This window comes from Harpia harpyja, chromosome 13 (genome assembly GCF_026419915.1).
Source record: "Harpia harpyja isolate bHarHar1 chromosome 13, bHarHar1 primary haplotype, whole genome shotgun sequence".
Taxonomy (NCBI): Eukaryota; Metazoa; Chordata; class Aves; order Accipitriformes; family Accipitridae; genus Harpia; species Harpia harpyja.
The window spans coordinates 17,728,041-17,745,815 of NC_068952.1; the positions used below are offsets into that span (position 1 = coordinate 17,728,041).

Here is a 17,775-nt window from a genome sequence, read left to right on the forward strand (position 1 = left end):
GCAGCTGGTAATTTGGGAGTGAGTCTTACTGCCCACTGGATGGATCTAGATAAGTGCTAACCTTTGTTTTGTATTAGTTTTTTTTGAGCACCCCACTTCTGTTAGACAGGCTGCCATTAGGAAACTCTAATGTGCTTTGTTGTAGTTACTTGTCTTATATCTTCATTCATAGGAATCTGAGGCTTGCTTCTTCAGGTGCATTTTGTGCATATGCATGAACAGCTGTTTAAGGAGAGCATATGAATTTTTAGAAACCTGGGTGAGATGCAAAAGGAGCTGGGCAGAGGCAATGGTGTTGCTGCTGTTTGTGTGCTTCGGGTATCTCTTTTGCCTGGAGAGGTGGCTCCGCAAACTGCCATGTAGTCATCTCAAGATGGTCTTTTTCATCTGTTAGCGGCTAACTGTTTTAACAGTTAATGAGTGGGGATAAGAACATGATCTTCTGGTGCTCATGTTGTTGGGCGACTGTCTTTGCAGACCTCTGTGCAAGGACCCCTGGTCCGCTCTGGTTCATTATCAATATTTTTCCTAGCAATTTGCATAGAAAACAGTGTATTTCTTTATTTTCTTGTATCTTAAAATTTTGTGTAGTGTTAACCAAACAATATGACATAAATGTGATACGATTGCTTCATGGACTGGTAAATAATTACCCTGTATTAACAGTGTACTTGTACAAACAAAACAGATTTTCATGCCAAGCTGGACTGACTGGACTCAAGGTGGTCTTTGTCACAGTTTGTGGCCATAATTTTCTGTGTTCCTCTTTATTAGATTAGCTATAATTGAATTCTAAACTGCATTTTGTCATGTGTTTTTTAAATGCCTCTCTTGCCACTTTTGTGCCTAAAACTAAGGCAGTTTAATGACCATGTGCTTTTCCCTTCCTGTTCTTCCTCATTTCTTTTTCTGGCATCTTAGCAGTGCAGTAGGGGCCCATGGACTCTTCCAACTCACTTACATGATCTGATGTTCACTTACGATGCCATGGCTTGAGCCAACAGTACCTGGGATTTCTGGACAGTCTTCTATCCAAGTCCTGCAGAGGCTCAAGATTGCTTACTTTCTGATCTAGACAAGATCAGATGGATTCACCATGGCTTGTCAGAGGCTTTATGTTTGCATCCTTATCCACTTACATACGTACATGTATTTCTGTTCAAATACATACTTTTGTTTTTGTTAACTTCTTCAAGTCCTAACTTAAAAAAATCTCTTCAAGTGCATGTTTAGTATATGATGGACATCTATTAATAGAACAGTAAGTTCCTTATCATTATGAATAGAGCAATTCATATGCTTAAAATGAAATATGTGCTCAGATGGCCTTCTGGCTTGGAACAGTAGAGTGGAAAGACAAATTCCAGTAGTGAGGTATGTTTGCAGACTTCTGGCAGGTGTGTTCTGTCTCCTGTCATGGCTCAATAATGTTCGATAAAGTTCAAAATATAAAAGTGGCCAAACCAAATCCTCAGTCCTGTAGCACTGGTATTGTTGTCAGATGCTTTGCATGTTTCAGAGTTGAGAGCTCAGAGCATGGAGCAGGTGCTCTCTGAGAGAACCTGAACTCACAAGAACATGTCTGGGAGGTGGTGCATGCTGGCTGCTCCTCCTGTGCTGCCCGTTTTGTACTCCTACCTTCTGTTGAAGGTATTCCTAGGCATTTGTCATGTGGTTCATGGTTTCAACCCTGACTACTTGCAGTTGGGCAGCAATTTGCCATTTATTCTTTCATTAACTTCAGTGTGTCAATATTCTTTCCTTTTCCTCTCCCCTTCCCTCCAGAGCAAGGTGTTTCTGCCACAAACCTTAGCTTGGTTTATGGCCTGAAATGGTGCTTCAGTTTTCTGGGAACAAAACTGTCTCTTCTTAGCACATTCTCTAGGTTTTTCATCTCTTAAGTATGTGCTAAATGTGGAATTAATTGGCTTTGCAAGTGGTCACTAATCTTCTTTCTGATGCTAGTTAATGGCATTCTTTGGCACTTTATTAAGACAAATACCATTATCCTAACAAGAAATCTAAACATACACATTTTCAAAAATGTTGTTGAACTGTTATACACCATAACTCTTCTGTCCAGCCTTTTAAGGAGCCCAAGGAAGCACAGGAAATGCTAGTAGTTTTCAGTAACTGAGGAAAGCAGTTGGTCATGTGCATTTTGTTTACATGGGGGAATTTATTGATTTTTGACTATCTGGTAATAAATAGCATGTGAACAATTCTGTTGGATTGGGTGTGACTACTCATGTGCATAAATATCACCATGTGCTTTATTGCTTTCCTCAGTTTAAGGAGGTTAAACTTCCTTGAGCTTTTTTCCCTTGATAAATTCAAAGCACATCTTTTACTTAGAAGAAAGTGGAAGGAAAAAAAGAAAGACAGTATCTGACTTTTTCCACAGGGGCAAGTCTCCAGTGTTTTTGCTCTTGCCTTACTTTTTTGCTTGTCTGTAGATTACCCCCAACGAGGTAACCTACAGGTTACCTCAAAGTTTAAAATTTTGAGATGTGTATTGATTAGAAGGAAGGCCACATGCATTTGAACTCTGTGACTTGGTGACCATAAGCTTTAGGGTGGCATTTTATGTAGCCAATATTCATGGTAAACATCACATTTTATATGCGCGTCCCGTCCGTCCCCCCCCATACTTACTTTCTTTTATTTCTTTAAATGTTTGCCATTGATTCTGGGGTGCAAGAAGGTTTGCAGGACATGAAAGTGGGCACAAGCGCAGTCTATCCTGCTTACCTTCAAAATTTAATCAGATTGACAGAAAAGGTTGTTATGGTGTATGGTGCTGCTTTTTTTTTTTTTTTTTTTTTTTTTTCTCCTTCCCCTCTGTGAAACTGTGAAATCTAGGTTTCATTTGCACAGAAAATTCTCCTGGAATAAGCTGAAGTGGTAGTTAATGTACCACTACAATTGGTTATCTGGTTGTCTTCATTTCAGTACAGCATTGCACCTTTTCTTATAGCTTGTATTTCTTTGGGTAGCTTCCACCCGGCAATGAAAGTGAGCTGAACCATTTTATAATTACTGTGGTGGTAGGGCCATGTCGTTAGTCTTGAAGAGTGTATAGGCTCCAAGTGTGTTAACTAGTATGTCCAGTGTTTAACCTTCCCTCTCTGCATCTCTCTAGTGCTCAGACACACAATTAAGATACCGTTTGGCAACTAGTCTGCTTTAATTGCTCATGGTTTATGCAGAGTAATGTGATTTTTTTTTTTTTTTTTTTTTTTGCCTAACCCTTTTTTATTGCAGGTTAAGCTGTGCTTGCAGACAGTTACTGCAACTTAGCTGGCTGATAATAAACTGTTTAAACCACTGTAATGTCCTCATGTGTCTGGACCATCAGACACAAGGCATTTAAGCACCACCTAAAAGGAATCATCATTTAAAAGCATCATGTAAGCTCAATATAATTCAAACAAGTACAGTCTGTGTCTATGAAGAGATGTGGATGCTTTTAAGAAGCAACTGCTTTATGAATACAAGCTATGAAAGTCTTCCAAATGTCCCCTCTGTTCCCCTCTGTCAAATGTGAATGTGATCTTCTCCTAGGAAGCCATCTGGAGTAGGCATGCTACAGTCGCTGCCTTGCTCAGTGTCATTGTCCTATCTGTGCCTCAGAGTGACTTGTCTTGCTACTGCACACTCAGTGTTAGTGATTGTTTCATGGGTTTGTTTGAATGTCAAGTTTGTTGCCAAGCTTTGCTGCATCATAAAAATATTTTGTCTCCAATGTGCTAGTTTTTTGGTTTTTTTATGACGTGGGTTGGGTTTTTTTTTTTTCTGCCTTCCCCATAGAAATATTGTGAAAGGAATGAGGAGTCTGCGAGAAATACTACGGACTGTGGAAACAAAATCTACTCAGACCTTCAAAATGGTAGGGGCAATGGGAGATGGGAAGGGTGGGGTACTTACTCTGCTATGCAGGAATTCTCTCTGTTTATTAACCAGTGCAGCAGGACAAAAATGTATTTGTCCTCACTTGATTGATTGCTGCCTTTTTTGTTTTCTTTCTTTTATTTTTTTTTTATTTATTTTTTTTACTTTTGGAAGTGATACGTCAAGTGAAGCACTTAATTCAAAGACCTGCCCAATTGAAACCTCTGAGCCTTCAGACCTGGGCATGGGGGTTACTTTTGGGGTTATTTTCCAGTGTGTTTTCTAGCCATGGTAGAAATAGGGATGTATTTAGTTTGGCAGTGCTGTCCTCAGGTGATAATGTCTTGTTTTCTTTTTTGCTTTTCAGTGTGTGCATGCACACCTTTTTGCATTTGCATGTAGAAGCATTAAGTACTTCTGGCTCTTGCAACAAGCAGTGCTTTTTTTAGACTCAAGTACTTCAGTGTTCTTTCTGTAAAACTCCCTTCAATGCAGTACAGAGTGATTTTAATTTTTAAATTTTTTTTGTTGGTGGTGTTGGCGTTCTGCATCGTGTTATCCTGAGTGCCTCTGGTAAAGAAATCATGGAAAAAGTTATTTATGTGCCTGTTTAACTTCTTAGACCTTTAACTGGTTCTTCCCTGTCTCCCCTTTAAGAGATCTTGTCCTGAAGTTACTCAGGAGGTGACAAGGTCAACAGCATGGAGAATAGCAGTCTTGAGAACATGAATGAAAACTTTGCAGCCCTAAAAGCATTGTCATTCGTATGACTAAACTTGTTTTGTGCTTGGTTCAGCTTTGTGTTTTGTGTAATTCCAGAGAAATTCGGCAAGGGAGGTGGTTGTGGGTTTGCATAGTATTTTGGAGATGGAGAGTGCCAGGTTCCAATGGATGGACTGATTGTGTGTGTAGCTCACATGCAAATACAGAGCTAAAATGAAACTGCGAGCAGAAAGGGTATCTTGGGTGCTTTTTTACCTAGGTTCCTCACATCTGTGTATTTTGGAACTTTGTTCTGGAAATGAGTCTTCTCGTTGCCTTGGGATCACCTTATATGCCTAATGGAGAATACAGATGCATGTGGAAGTTTGTGCAGGAAATTAGAAGAGGTGACTTAAATAATTGTCACACTCGGGTGGTTGCATTCTTTTCCAGATTGAGATCAAGGTTCAAGTGATTTTTCTTGCTTGCCTGTTTTATCATTTTGCTGAAATGAGTCTAACCATCTGTTGTTCCTATACCATGACAGAACGTGGCACTCAAATGCTCCTGTCCCTGTGCAACTGGGGAGAGCTGTACAACACCCCTGGGGGATTTATCCCTAAGGAGAAATCTGAAGGTGTTCATCCAATAGTTTTTCCTGGGATTTCCATTTTACTGGAAGTTGCACTTGCATTTCCTTACTTATTTTTAAAGAGTTGTCAAGAGGGCAAAGGGAGGAACGTGCTTAATTAAACAAGTTTTTCAGGCATTAAAGTGAAACACATGATTTGTTTTCACAGTGTTCTTCAAGCATAATGATGCTTTTTTTAGCCAAAGGCAGTAATAATATAAATCAGAGTCTTGGCCTGTTCTGGTTTGTTTGGTCTTATTCAAAACAAGAGTGAAGCTAATTTACACAGCTGCTGTACTGTATGTTAAAATCAAAGACACTAAGACTATTTGGTGCTTGCCTTTTGAAATGCTTATCACAAACTATAATCGTACTTCCGTGTGAACCAGTAGAGATCTTTCTATTGCTGGCATATTATTGTTCCCTCCCTTCTAAAACTGTAGGAAAAAATATAGGAGAGCGGGCTCCTCAGGGTAAAACTGACTAAATAATTACACACTGAGATGATAAAATGATACTGGCTAATGTTGTAGGGCCCTAGGCTGTTTTGCTCATGGTTACTTGCTATAAAAAGCATAGAAAAGCCTAGTTAGAAACAGAAGGCTTTCTGTAACTTATCAGTAGGAGTGCATGGAAGGTCTTGGCATTTCCAGGGAGTTGTATGTGACAGTATTTCTTTGAGGCACCATCATACATTCAGATCACTTTGCCATTTGCTAGGTACAAGTATGAAACCTCCCTTTCTGGTGTTTAAGAATCAGCGCACCCTACTGTGGTTGCATTTTAGACTTAATTTAGTGAATTCATATGTGGTGAGGTGGATGAAAATGAAGAACCTTGCATCAAAAGAAGTAATTTTTCTGAATCTGATAACAGGAACTTTAACCTCAGTATGACTTATTTGGTCCTATAGATGTCATATGTCAAGCAGAGTAATGCTTCAGTTTATCAATCGTACCTGTCCTTGTATTTAAAACAAAATTACTCTTGGTGGCCTTGTAACACATCCCAAAGTGTAAATTGCATATAAAATACATATGCAGTAGTCAGAGAAGTTCCAAAATAATATTTACAAGTATTAGGACAGAAGGGCTGAAGTTTCAGCGTGCCTCTGTTCTGTGCAGTATTTACTTTACAGCTTAGAGTGCTGTGCTGCTTAGAATTCACAGAAGATACCACCCATTTTGATGTCTCTGTGCTTGTTTGCACGTTCATCTATTTACAGTGCAAAAAATTAGAGATTTGTTGGGTGAGAAACAAGGATAAATGCCAAAAATAGTTTTGCAAAGTCAAGTTAACTTGCCCCTTTTTGGGCCCAGCTTGCCAGCTATGCGTATGAACCAGAAAGCAAGTATTTAAGGATCCTTGGCCACTCGATGGTCAAAAAAGTGCATATGATGTTGCTGTCTCAATATAAAGTTCCTAACCCTCTTCTCCCCTCCCTCCGTTATTGCAATAAAAAAAGAGCAGCAGTATTGAGATGGAGCTATAAAAGTCTGCAGGAAGAGTGATACTAACAGATAAAGGGTTGATCTTTTAAACCTATTACAGAAGTAGCCTCTGGGCTGAGACTTCCATACAGAATTCTGAGGCTGAGAATGTAGGAAGTGCTATCATACTCTAATATAGTAACATTTGTGAGATTATCTCAGCGGTCTGTATGGCAGTCAGTTGTCTTCATTCACCAAAGCATCCCTTGCTGTCAGGCCTTTTTGCTACTTTTTTCTTAGAGCATTGAAACAAGACCACGTAAATGCAGAAGGCTGGCCTTTTCAGAGGAGGGCAGAAACTGCCAGTGCTGTAAACTTTTTAGCAGCTGTTTTAGCTACTCTAACTTTCTGAAAAGTGGTACCGTCATGTTGTTGGTACATCTCCTTCCCAAGGTGGAACATGGGGAAGGTTGAATCTTTTGTGTTGGACAAGGCTTCACTGATATGTCTTTTTTCTGTACTGCTCATTGATCTCTAGACTGCAGCCAAACAGCTAGCCCAAGTACTTCTCCATTCCCTCAGTGAAGACTGTTACTGGAGCCCTTTATCTGATCTGCTTCCTGAGTTCATGAACAAGGAAGATCAGTCTTATGTTAGCAATCTTTGTCGGAGGCCTGAGCTGTACACAGAAGAGAAGTAAGCATTCTTTTTTATTTCAGTTTATTGGCAGGAGGAAGGATAGTGTTTGAACATTCTTCAGTACTGCTAATTATGTCACTGATTCATGTAGTAGTTTTGTGTGCTCTTGTTTTTAACTTCCCATCAAAAGGCCTGCTAGAAAAATAAAACATTAAACCTTGAGTGTTTGATTTTTTTCCCAGGAAGGCAGAAAATCCAACCAAATAGCTGTCTTTGCTATGAAATGGAAATAATCTCTTTATGGTTCAGTATAGCTCATCTAGGATATATTGCAGAGCTTTTAATTGTGTGAACCTGCAGAAGAAGGTATTGTCTAGCAAATGAATTATATATGAGATGTTTCAAGTTACTGCTCCTCTTGTGAAATGAGAAGGAGGCTGACAGGATAACTCTCGACCTTCCTCAGAAAAAATGTTCTGTCTTTCAGTGCATACTGCCCTCAAGACAACGTAGAAGAGGCTCTTCTTCTCCTCTTAATCAGTGAATCCATGGTAAGCCAAAAATGACCTTGTAATACTAACAGCGCAAAGGAATATCTAGTGTTTCCATGTCAAGTCTTCTGGTTGGTTTTATGTATAGAATCTTCCTTAGATAAACAGAAGCAAGGATTCAGCTGCTGGACAGGAAATGCTATTTTATTGCTTTATTAGTGACACTGCTTTTATTAAATGGAACATCAGTGAAGGGTTTTGGGAATTGTCAAGAAGAGGAAGTGACTGCATTCACCATAGCTTCATGCAGGTTCTGACATCCAGATACATTGTCAGTAGACAGATGGTTCCATTCAAAACATCTGTGTGGATTTATGGATCAAGGATGAGAGGAAGGGATCCTCACCTAAAGCCAGGCATGATGGTGGTACCCGCTGTTTGGCATTTGCAGGATACGATATCCTGATTACATTCCTTAGTCTGCAGGGATAATATTTTAGCTGTTTCAGTCCTGAATGATCTTTGGCAGTTTCTGATGCTGCTGATACAGGGAGTTTTGTCACATGCAGAAACATCCATAATGAACTACAGTGAAATAATCAGATTTCTTCTATTTATAACATCAGTTGCTTAAAAAGAATCCCTTTAAGAGGAAGGGAAGAAGGTGGAGAAAAACTGCATGGAAAACTGCATGGTAACCTTTGATCATTTTCATCTTCTGAGAAGACGCAACCGTATAGAAAATATGTAAGGAAAGTTACATTGCTTTAAATACTGGGTAGTCACTTGTAGCCTAAAGTGAGATTTGAAAACCTTAGAGCATCAATGACCCTCTTGGGAACTTTTAAACAGCTTTCAGACAAGTTGAAAAGAGATACTGTGGAAACTCTGTTTTGGTTTCTGCTTCCTTCAGTTTTAATTTGTCTGATTCTTCTGGCTCAAGTCCTTCCCCTTTCCTGCAAACTTCTTCAGAACATGGCAATTTAACATTGTTTGCTTTTAAAATTTGGGGAAAAATTCAAGAGGTGGAACCACCCAAAAATACTAAATTGACTTAAAAATCACATACATCTCAATGTTACTAAGCTCTTTAGTGCTTTCTAGGTTAAGCCTCTACAGTACATCTGCTTTGTGTTTTCAGGGGCTCTTCTGCAGTTAGAAGGGCTTTGTATAATTGGAAGTGGAGACTCCAGGAGTGAGGGCTTGTAGAACACCACATGCACTTCTATTAAAATCAGAAGAACACATGTCAATGTGGCTTGTCAGGGCTAATCCAAGCAGGAAGAGGATCAGGGGTCTGGAGCAGTGACAGTACTGGCTGCTGCAGCCTTTTCTGGGACTGGGCTTGCAGTAAGAAAGGGCTTGTGGGACCTTGAACTCTATTCTTGTTCTGCTGAGGGGAATGAGAGTTATCCCTGTTTTAGCTGATGGTGTGTAAAATGGCAAACTGGTCCTATAACTAAGTTATGGATGAAGCAGTGTGAAAATGCTATTGATAGGAACTGGACTGCTGTGCTGACTTCAAAGTTAAATAAGTAAGCTTGTGTTTGCTTATGTGCTGTCTTCTATATATGGGAACTTTCTGGAGGCAGATGCAAGGCATTTTGAGCTGCTGCATATAAAGCACTTAAATAATTGAAGATCCTGTAGTAGAGCACTGCAGGAACCATAACTGTCTTTCTGTTTTTTGGGAAATGGAACATCTGAGCATTCATCTTGCATTAGCAATAGGCTTGCCATGAGTTTATTGTTTTAACAAAAATACAGGACAAGTGCATAGAAATATAGCTGTGTACAGAAATACACTTAGGAACCACAGGAATGTGCTTCCTAAGTGAAGGAACAGAGGGAGCAATCTGATTCTTACATAGGTTTGCAATCTATAAATATTTTCCTGTAGTTCTGCTGTTATGGTACTAAGAAGGGGCAATTTTGTTTAATTTATGACATGAGACACCTTTTCCATGACAGCTTTGTTGTAGGCTATTGAGTTTTCTTATGTACAGGTTTGTCGTTTGAAGTTTTTTTGTTTTATTTTTTAAAACTTGCTGAAGCTCATGGAAAATGAGTTAACAAGAAGCAGATTTCCTGTTGAGGTCTCCCTAATGATATAATGTTGACAACTGAATAAAGCAGATTTTCCTTCCTGGCAGGAGTGTCAGTGGCAAGTGATAATGATATGTTTCTGTAGGCCAGTAAGCAACGTGGTTGGTGTTCCTGGATTTTGGCTGGATTAGGCATTCTTCCAGTATTTACAGTTATGAACCCCTTAAAACAAAACAGAAGTACAGAATTAGGTTGGGTTGCTGGAAGCTCTCCAGCTTCTCTGACACTTTGGTCGCTCTGTCAGAGCAAAACTCACTAGAAAAGTATTTTTTCTGCCTGATTTTTAAAGAGACAAAAGAGCAACCATGCCATTATAACTCTTTTGCAGGACCGTAAAGCCAAACAGCTGCTCCACATGCCTGTTCCTGACTTTTGCCACTCCAAAATGAGCTCAAGGGGGACAAAACTGGGGGGAGGAGGGCCAGAAGAATTGTCAGCACGTGGAGGGGACACAGAGCAAAGATGTACTGGGGAGGAGCTTAAATCATCAGAGAACCTCAAAGTAAATATGTGATACATTTGATGAAAAGGAGACATGGTAGCTTTTTCAAGAAGTATACATCTGGAACACCTTTCTCCCCCCCCCCAGCCATACAGGGAGGGAGTAGATCAGTGCTAGGTAGTTTGCTGCTGAAATTCACTCTGTTTTTCTGTTTGTCTTGCCTTCCTAAGGTGAAGTTAACACCTACTTCACCAGGATCTGTGCGACTCCCCAGAAGATGTTATGGGAGTTACAAGAACTGTTCCTGTAAGGGGGAAAGGGAGAAAAGAAATTGCCTTTAAGGTGTTGTGAGCCAGACCCTACTCAGCAAGCCTTCTCTGGCTCTTAGTGGTGCTGGGTTCTGGCTTGGGATGCTGCCCCAGCTTTTCTTCTTATTCCTTTAACTCACGTTGGAAGGGAGCCACTTTGCATATTCTGGTGGGATGAAATGAGAGTATCTTCTAAAGGGGTAATTAAGGGTTCCTTCAGTATTTCACTCACTCTGCCTCTGAGCCTAAGTATGTAAAAGTTTTTCAGATGGCCAGAAAGCCTCTTCCATAGCTTTGAAGATGTTTCTGTGGTTATATTAACACTTACAGTGAAAGACTGGGGCCTGTTTCCTCCCTATACTCTCCTGAGTTGCCTCCTGTATTCTTTCTGTCCTGTTGAAAATGGGAACCTATTTTCATAAGGTAAGGCATCCCAGTTGTTGAGTTTGGCAAGTGCTCCTCCTCCATGCCAGCTGTTATTTAGTCACGGTGGTTGGCTTTAGAGTTCTCGTGAAAGAATCTAGTGAAACAAAATCAGGCAGCCTGAAGATTACCACAGTCAGGGCTGCCTTTAGTGGGGGGTTGTGGCGTCTTGGCTAAATCCTCATTCCTTATGCATAGCCCAAGCTATGGTATGGATGGGCTGCGTTTTTGAGAGGAGGAAAATGCTCTCCTTCAGACCAAGGCCAGCTGGTGGCGGCCTTTACAAGCTCAGACTGTGGTAGAATGATGTGTTCCCATCACATGTTGGAAAAAATGGACTGGCCTATTTTTTAAACCACTAGTCCTCCTTCTTACTGCATTTAACCCATCAAAACCAGTGGCACTATGTTTGTGGGGAGAACTGAGAGCGTATTGTGACTTGCTGCAGTGTGGTTTCTCTGCATCATTCTATCAGTGGGAACAGCCCCGATTCCACCATCGGGGACCCTGGTGCTTTGTGCTGCAGAGTGTAGGCAGGGCAGGCTTGGCAGGACTAACCCTTAGCTGCAGTTTTGTTTATTTTAATAACCATTCTCAGGAGTATTCTGAGTTGACTGCACTTCCCCTTAAAGTTAGCCAGAAGTTTCTCAGAGCCAGGAATGGAACACTTTCTATTAATTTTTGTTTATTTTTGAGGTTAAAAAGTTCTTTGCACTTAGAAACATTCCCTTCTTGAATCTGAGGTCCAACGTACAGTCTAAAATCCCTTTATTCAGCCCTGGCAATGCTGGCTCTTACAACTGGGGATTCTGGCTGATGCCGTCCACCAACCATACCAGGTAACATGAATTTTTTTTTTTTGGCTCTGTGTTCACTTCACTCATACTGGAAATGAAGCTCCTTGTATCCAAAACTAATAAATTCTGTGCCCGTGTAACAAAGATTAGAAATGTCATCCCCATCTTATCTCTGATTTGAATCCTTAAAGGCGATTTGACCTTGGAGCACCTGAGAGCACAGAACAGATGGTGAGGGGGAAAGTAAGATACTGGGACTTGTCCTTCTCTTTTTACTTGTGAGAGCAAACTCATGGCTGTGAGCATGCCTTTAACAGAATAATATTAAACCCATGTATTTTTAAGCACAGACATAATTAAAATCTGTTAGCTCAACAGTTCCTAGCTTTATAAAATAATGCTGCCCAAAAAATGGGTTGGTGAAGGAGAAGAATCTCATGTTGCTTTTGTAGGATTTTTTTTTTTTTTTTTAATGACACCAAGCCTAGGGATGATACAACAGCTGGATGACCATCATCAGTATTTTATTGAGGGCTATTGGACTATGGCAGCTGAAAGAGACAACTGGGGACAGGATTGCCTGCTCTGTTGGATCCTGCCAAATCACAGTTGTGCACTTACAATAGCAAATGTTTCTAGTGGGAAATACACCACCTCTGTTAATCGCCTCTTGAATAAATAGTTCTAATGTGAGTTGCTGGAGACAGGGTAGAGAGCTTTTTTCTTCTGTTTTGCAGTAGGAAGTCTTGTTTCCAAACTTGGAAGGAGGATGCAAATTGTTGGAAGATAGCTTTCTAACTGCTGATTATTGATAGCAAATATATGACTTTGTTACCCAAGACAGTATCCATAAACAAACTTCATTACTTTCTTCCCCTCTCTTCCTTTTGTGTAGGGTTGTTGGGCTGTTTTGGCTGGGGGGGGCATATGTCTGTCTTGCTTTCTGTGACATTTCCAGAATTAGTTCTGCTACAGCACAAGACATTAAAATATACCTGGTGAGAGATAAGATATATCTATATGGTCATATTTGATAACCAATAATAATGGGCTATTTTGCTGAGATGTCTGAATGGGGTACCAGCGACTTGCGCTCTGTTGCTTACCAGAAATGAGATGGATGCCACACAGTTCACAAGGCAGTAAGTTTTCATTCGCTGTGCTTCTGGTCTGAAGTGGAGCAAGTTGTGGTATCTCTGTAACAGGAGTTTTGGGAGCGGCTGGGGTATGGTATTTCCTCCCTGTTCTACCTGCTTCCCATTTTCACAGCAGCTTTGCAGTCAACCCTGAATATTTTTTTTGAATATGTTAGTGAGGGGAAACTTCAAGTGCTGTGTAGAGATTGTCAATAACTTAAGTGAAAAGTCCATAGCCTCTTCTATGTGAATGGGTCCTTGCCATTGCGAAGAATTTCATTCATTTTGTTGGCAGTACTGGCAAAACAGCCAGAATGGAGACCCAAAGGATATGGGCTAAATATTTCCCAACTCTTAGCAGTAGAGGCATCAATTGCATGATTTCAAAGGCTTGTTGTCAATCTTATACATGTGGCATTTGTTTTTTCTCTCTTAATGCTAGTATTGAATCACACCAATTACATTATTACAGTACACTGTGTAAAACATGCTGCCATTCTGTATAGATGGGTTGCAGTGGATCTGGCAATTATGTCTATTATGAAAAGACACAAGTTGAATATTAGAATGCCCATGAATTAGGGGGCAGGCAGCAGGCACTGATTAAAGATTTTAATTGCTTTCTTTTTCTTCTTTGAAAAAAAAAAAACCAGGGGGAGCCATGTTTCAAAGTGAGCAATTAAAGGATACTTCATAGCTAATTGCTGTGAGAAGGGGCTGCTACATGGAATATGTTCTATTGTAATTCATATGATTGCTTGGCGTTTTATTAAGAAGCACATCTTTGTACTGTGGTAAAATTTTATTTTCTACAGTGTAACTGCGTGTGTAATAACTGCTGAAGTAATGGCTGTTTGGATTTGCTTTGGCTTTTTTCCTTTCTACATGCGATAAACATGCTATAAATAAGCTGTAATTATCAGGGTCATTGATGTACAGCAAATCCTCTGTGGATAGGTGGCTTATCTAGTTTGCAGGTAGGTATATTGTCTATGTGGATAGGAAGGTACAAGCTGTCTGTAGCTCAGCAGAGTCCATAGTTAAATTGCAGATCCCCAGAAAGGCAGATCTCTTCCCTGCTGTCAGAGCCAGCATGGGTCTGAAGGCAGACCTAAAAAGCCCTGCTGAGCCCCAGGTGGTTCTATGCCTGGTCAGGTTGAACACCTGAGTTGGGCTTCAGGCATGATACAGAGACATCACAATGGCTGAGTGCTGGGTCAGCTCGGGGGTACCAGCCTGTGCTGGAGCCTTTTGGATGTGTGTGGCCTGCAGACAGGCTGTGTCCCTGGGCTGCAGAAAGGGAGGGCTGAAGGTGCTTGCTATCCTGTGTGCTGCTCAGTCTGGGCTGACTACAGGATGTGTCTTATCTCCCCAGATAGGATTGGTGTCATGTCTGAGCCACCTGCATGCACAGCTACTGATGTCTAATGCATCCCGAAATGTGCAAATGCAATGCGTCTCTGGGTTGCTCCATTACCTAAGAGTACCTCAAAGGGGCATTGACTGTGTATTCTTGCTCTGTATAATGCAAGTTATGCTAACTCTCGATGGTGAAACTCCTGTTGGTTGCATTAGTGATCTTCTCCATCCCACACAACAGCCTTGAACAGAGGTTCTCATCTTTTAATGGTGTGACTTACCATCTCTCTCCATCCTGCTTGTGTGCTGTGAGGCGTGTCTGGGTGGCAATAGGAACAGCTTAAAGAGAAGAGTCATGCTGGAGGTGTTGAAAATGTATTTGTAGCTATGTTTTACTACTGCTTATAGTGGAGGAGGAGGAAGTAATGCCGTAGGACAAATTGGGAGTTGCTGCTTATGTTATTGATACACTGTTTGGAGATCAGTCTTCTACAAATAACCCTTCTTCTACTTGTGTTCAGAAAAATTAGTGGTCTGAAGCAATAGAAACACAAGTATTGAAAAAATGTTGGAGTAAAATGGCTTAGAATTTATGCATTCTCAAATACAAAATGAAGTATCTCTCTCTCTGTGTACATTTCAGTAAGTAAAATTCCCCATCCAACAGAATCGGTGTATGCTGCGTTGCAGTAACTCTACAACTACTTTGCAGCTCTACTTACCAGCAGCTGTCAGGATTTCTCACTGCCAAACTGAAGTTTACAAAACCAAACAGGTAAAGACAAAAAAATATTGGCTAATGGTGATCTGGGTCATGGTACCTGACCTTCTGTGAGAGGCAGGCCACAGAAACATGCCAATTTCCCTGAGTGGGTTTCTAGAAATAGTGATTCACATTCCCTTCTCCACCCTTCCGTATGTAACACTGCAATAGTAAGTGATACCTTGAGCCTTGGGATGAGGATTTACACTACCGTGTTAGACGCACTCCATGTTCTTGCTACTGTTCAGTCAGTTTGGTATGAGGTTTGCACCTTTTGGTATTATTTGGGTTTTTTTGTATCTCTGTGATAATGCAGGCACTTTTTGATTTTTTTTTTTTTTTTTTTTTTTTAGCAGCTGGAATTAGCAATTGGAAATAGGTTCTGTATTAACAAAAATGGTGGGATAGAAGTGATGAATTTGCTCAGTGGCAACTTTAATACATCCAAGTATAGAGAGCAATAGATTGCAGAGACCTTCTATGGCTTTGAGATGTGAAAGCTTGAACAAGATAAGCAGGTTTATGACCTTCTTGGAAAGAATATTAGTCATGCCTATGCATATGTTGTTTTTAACTGCTCTCTGCTTAGGTAAAGTACGATACGTACGGTATGTTCAGTATGACTGCAATTTTAGAATGTTGCATCCTTGCAATATGTCTCATTCCTACTTATTGCAGGATTTGGGCATGTTCTTCCTTCTAGTACCAATATCTGTTAGCAGATGTTAATGGGCACTCACCAATTCTGATTAGTTTTCTCTCTCTCCTAATGCATCAACTTAAAAATCATAAAAAATCATAGCTTGGTACTAGATGGATACCCAAAAAAGCATCAGGCTATAGCTGACTCTAATTGGAGGTTGATGATGGGATTACAGAGCATGGTGGTGCTATCTCAGTAGCTATTTTCTACAAACAATTGTCATAACAATGTAACAGGTGCAGAAAAAATTGTTAATGCCATTGTATATATGTAGAAGGATTCATGAGGATCATTCTGTATATGCTTTGTCTTTAACTCTCTGAAGTAGCAATCCCAGAATTGTTTTGTATATGCCTTTACTTTAACTCCTTTTTTTCTTTTAAAGTAGCAGTCTTGGGTTAAATCCAAACAGACCTTAAACATCTTTTTTTTTTTTTTTTTTTAAATTTTTATTTGTTAGTTCTGTGAATAAAGGTAGATGAGCTATGCATTTGTACTCTGGTTGCAGGATTTTCTCTTTGAAGTTGGTTTCATTCTCTCATGCAACCTATTGCTCTGAACTACTTTTAAATCACAAATTACATCTTTTGCAATAACATGAAAAAGAAAAATACTTTTATGGCTACAAGAGTTGGTGTAAGTTTATTTGTGCAAACACTAGACTGAGTCTGACCTGTCAGTTTGCCTTTAACTGCAGTCTCCATTTAGCTCTTGGTTGTGATTGCGTTAGTAGTCAGTAATTGTGTTTGCTGTCTTGGCTGGAGGCTGTGATGAAGAGTGCTTGGAACTGGGGCATTACACAGGTAATATCATGATGAAACAGCTGCAGTTTAATCATAGTGAGATATGCATGGGCTTTACAGGCTGCATATTCTGGAAATTTTTATTTCACTTAATTCCCATGTTTAAACTTTTTAGGAAAAAAAAGTCTCCCTACAATTAGAAAGAAATAGATGTAAGATTATAGCAGTAAGTATTATAAAATAAATCTCATAACCTTCCTGCTTCAGGGAGAAAACACTTGTTGGCCTTTGCCCCAGGTGAAACTGCTAGCAATCTTCTTCATTTTTCTAATCTTTAAAATGTCTAGACCTGAATGTCTGATGTTGCACCCCTTACACTGCCCTGGGCTCCTCAGCTGAATCTGTGCTATCAGTCAGTGCTAGCACTCAGTGGCATCCAGCACTGCCTCTCTCGGAGCTTAGGCAGTCTGGGTGAAGTCCTCTGTGTTCGGAAGTCAGAGGGACTTTCTTGTTTACCCTGGGATTGAAATCTCCCTCTTTGTGCTCAGAAAACAGAGAGGCTGGGATCTTGAGGTAAATCTGAGTCTATGGCATATGGTATTTTGGGACATCCTCACAAATTGCTAGACTGATCATTTTCTGTCAAAAGTAATATTTCTTTTTGATCTAGGCTGAGCAATGCACTGATAGATTATGCAAAATTAACACTTGTAAGATTATTTAAAAAAAAATTTATTTGGTATTGTGTTGCCCAGACCTCTAATTGCATTAAATTGATGACAGGCAAATCTGATTACTAAGGCAACCTGCTCAAATTAAAAAATAAAAAGTGTGTAGCAGAAAAGAACAAACCATATGCTATTGGGAAGAAGTCAAGTGCAGACACAGAAGGTAAAGTATCAACTGTGGAAGCAGTTATCACAGTTGCAGACAATTGAAGTAGTAAGGAATGTGGTTTAAGGATGGCCTTGAATTTTTAATTATTGAGGAAATGGGACTTGGTAGGTCTGTTTCCTAATGCTCTAATTCTGTGAAACAAATCCAGATGAGGTATTCCTAGCAGTTCCTTTCTGTACGTACAGCTATCTTCTTGAGTTTGCTTCATGTAGATATAAAGTATCTCTGTGGAAACACCTTCCTTATGAATCTCGAGATTATTTTAAACGAAATGTCACGGATGATGGGTGGAACTCCCTCTGGAGGGGTCGGTT

General features: G+C 40.1%; 1 protein-coding gene across 7 annotated transcripts in view; it reads left to right on the plus strand.

Moving 5' to 3' along the window:
- TTC7A (tetratricopeptide repeat domain 7A) overlaps nt 1–17,775 on the plus strand; it is a 184,818-nt gene that overhangs the window by 29,112 nt on the left and 137,931 nt on the right. For all 7 annotated transcript variants that reach the window (XM_052805960.1, XM_052805962.1, XM_052805963.1 and 4 more), the window contains 3 exons: nt 3,811–3,889; nt 7,193–7,350; nt 7,781–7,844. In XM_052805960.1, coding sequence (XP_052661920.1) covers nt 3,811–3,889; nt 7,193–7,350; nt 7,781–7,844 — 301 coding nt within the window. The remainder of the gene's footprint in view (nt 1–3,810; nt 3,890–7,192; nt 7,351–7,780; nt 7,845–17,775) is intronic.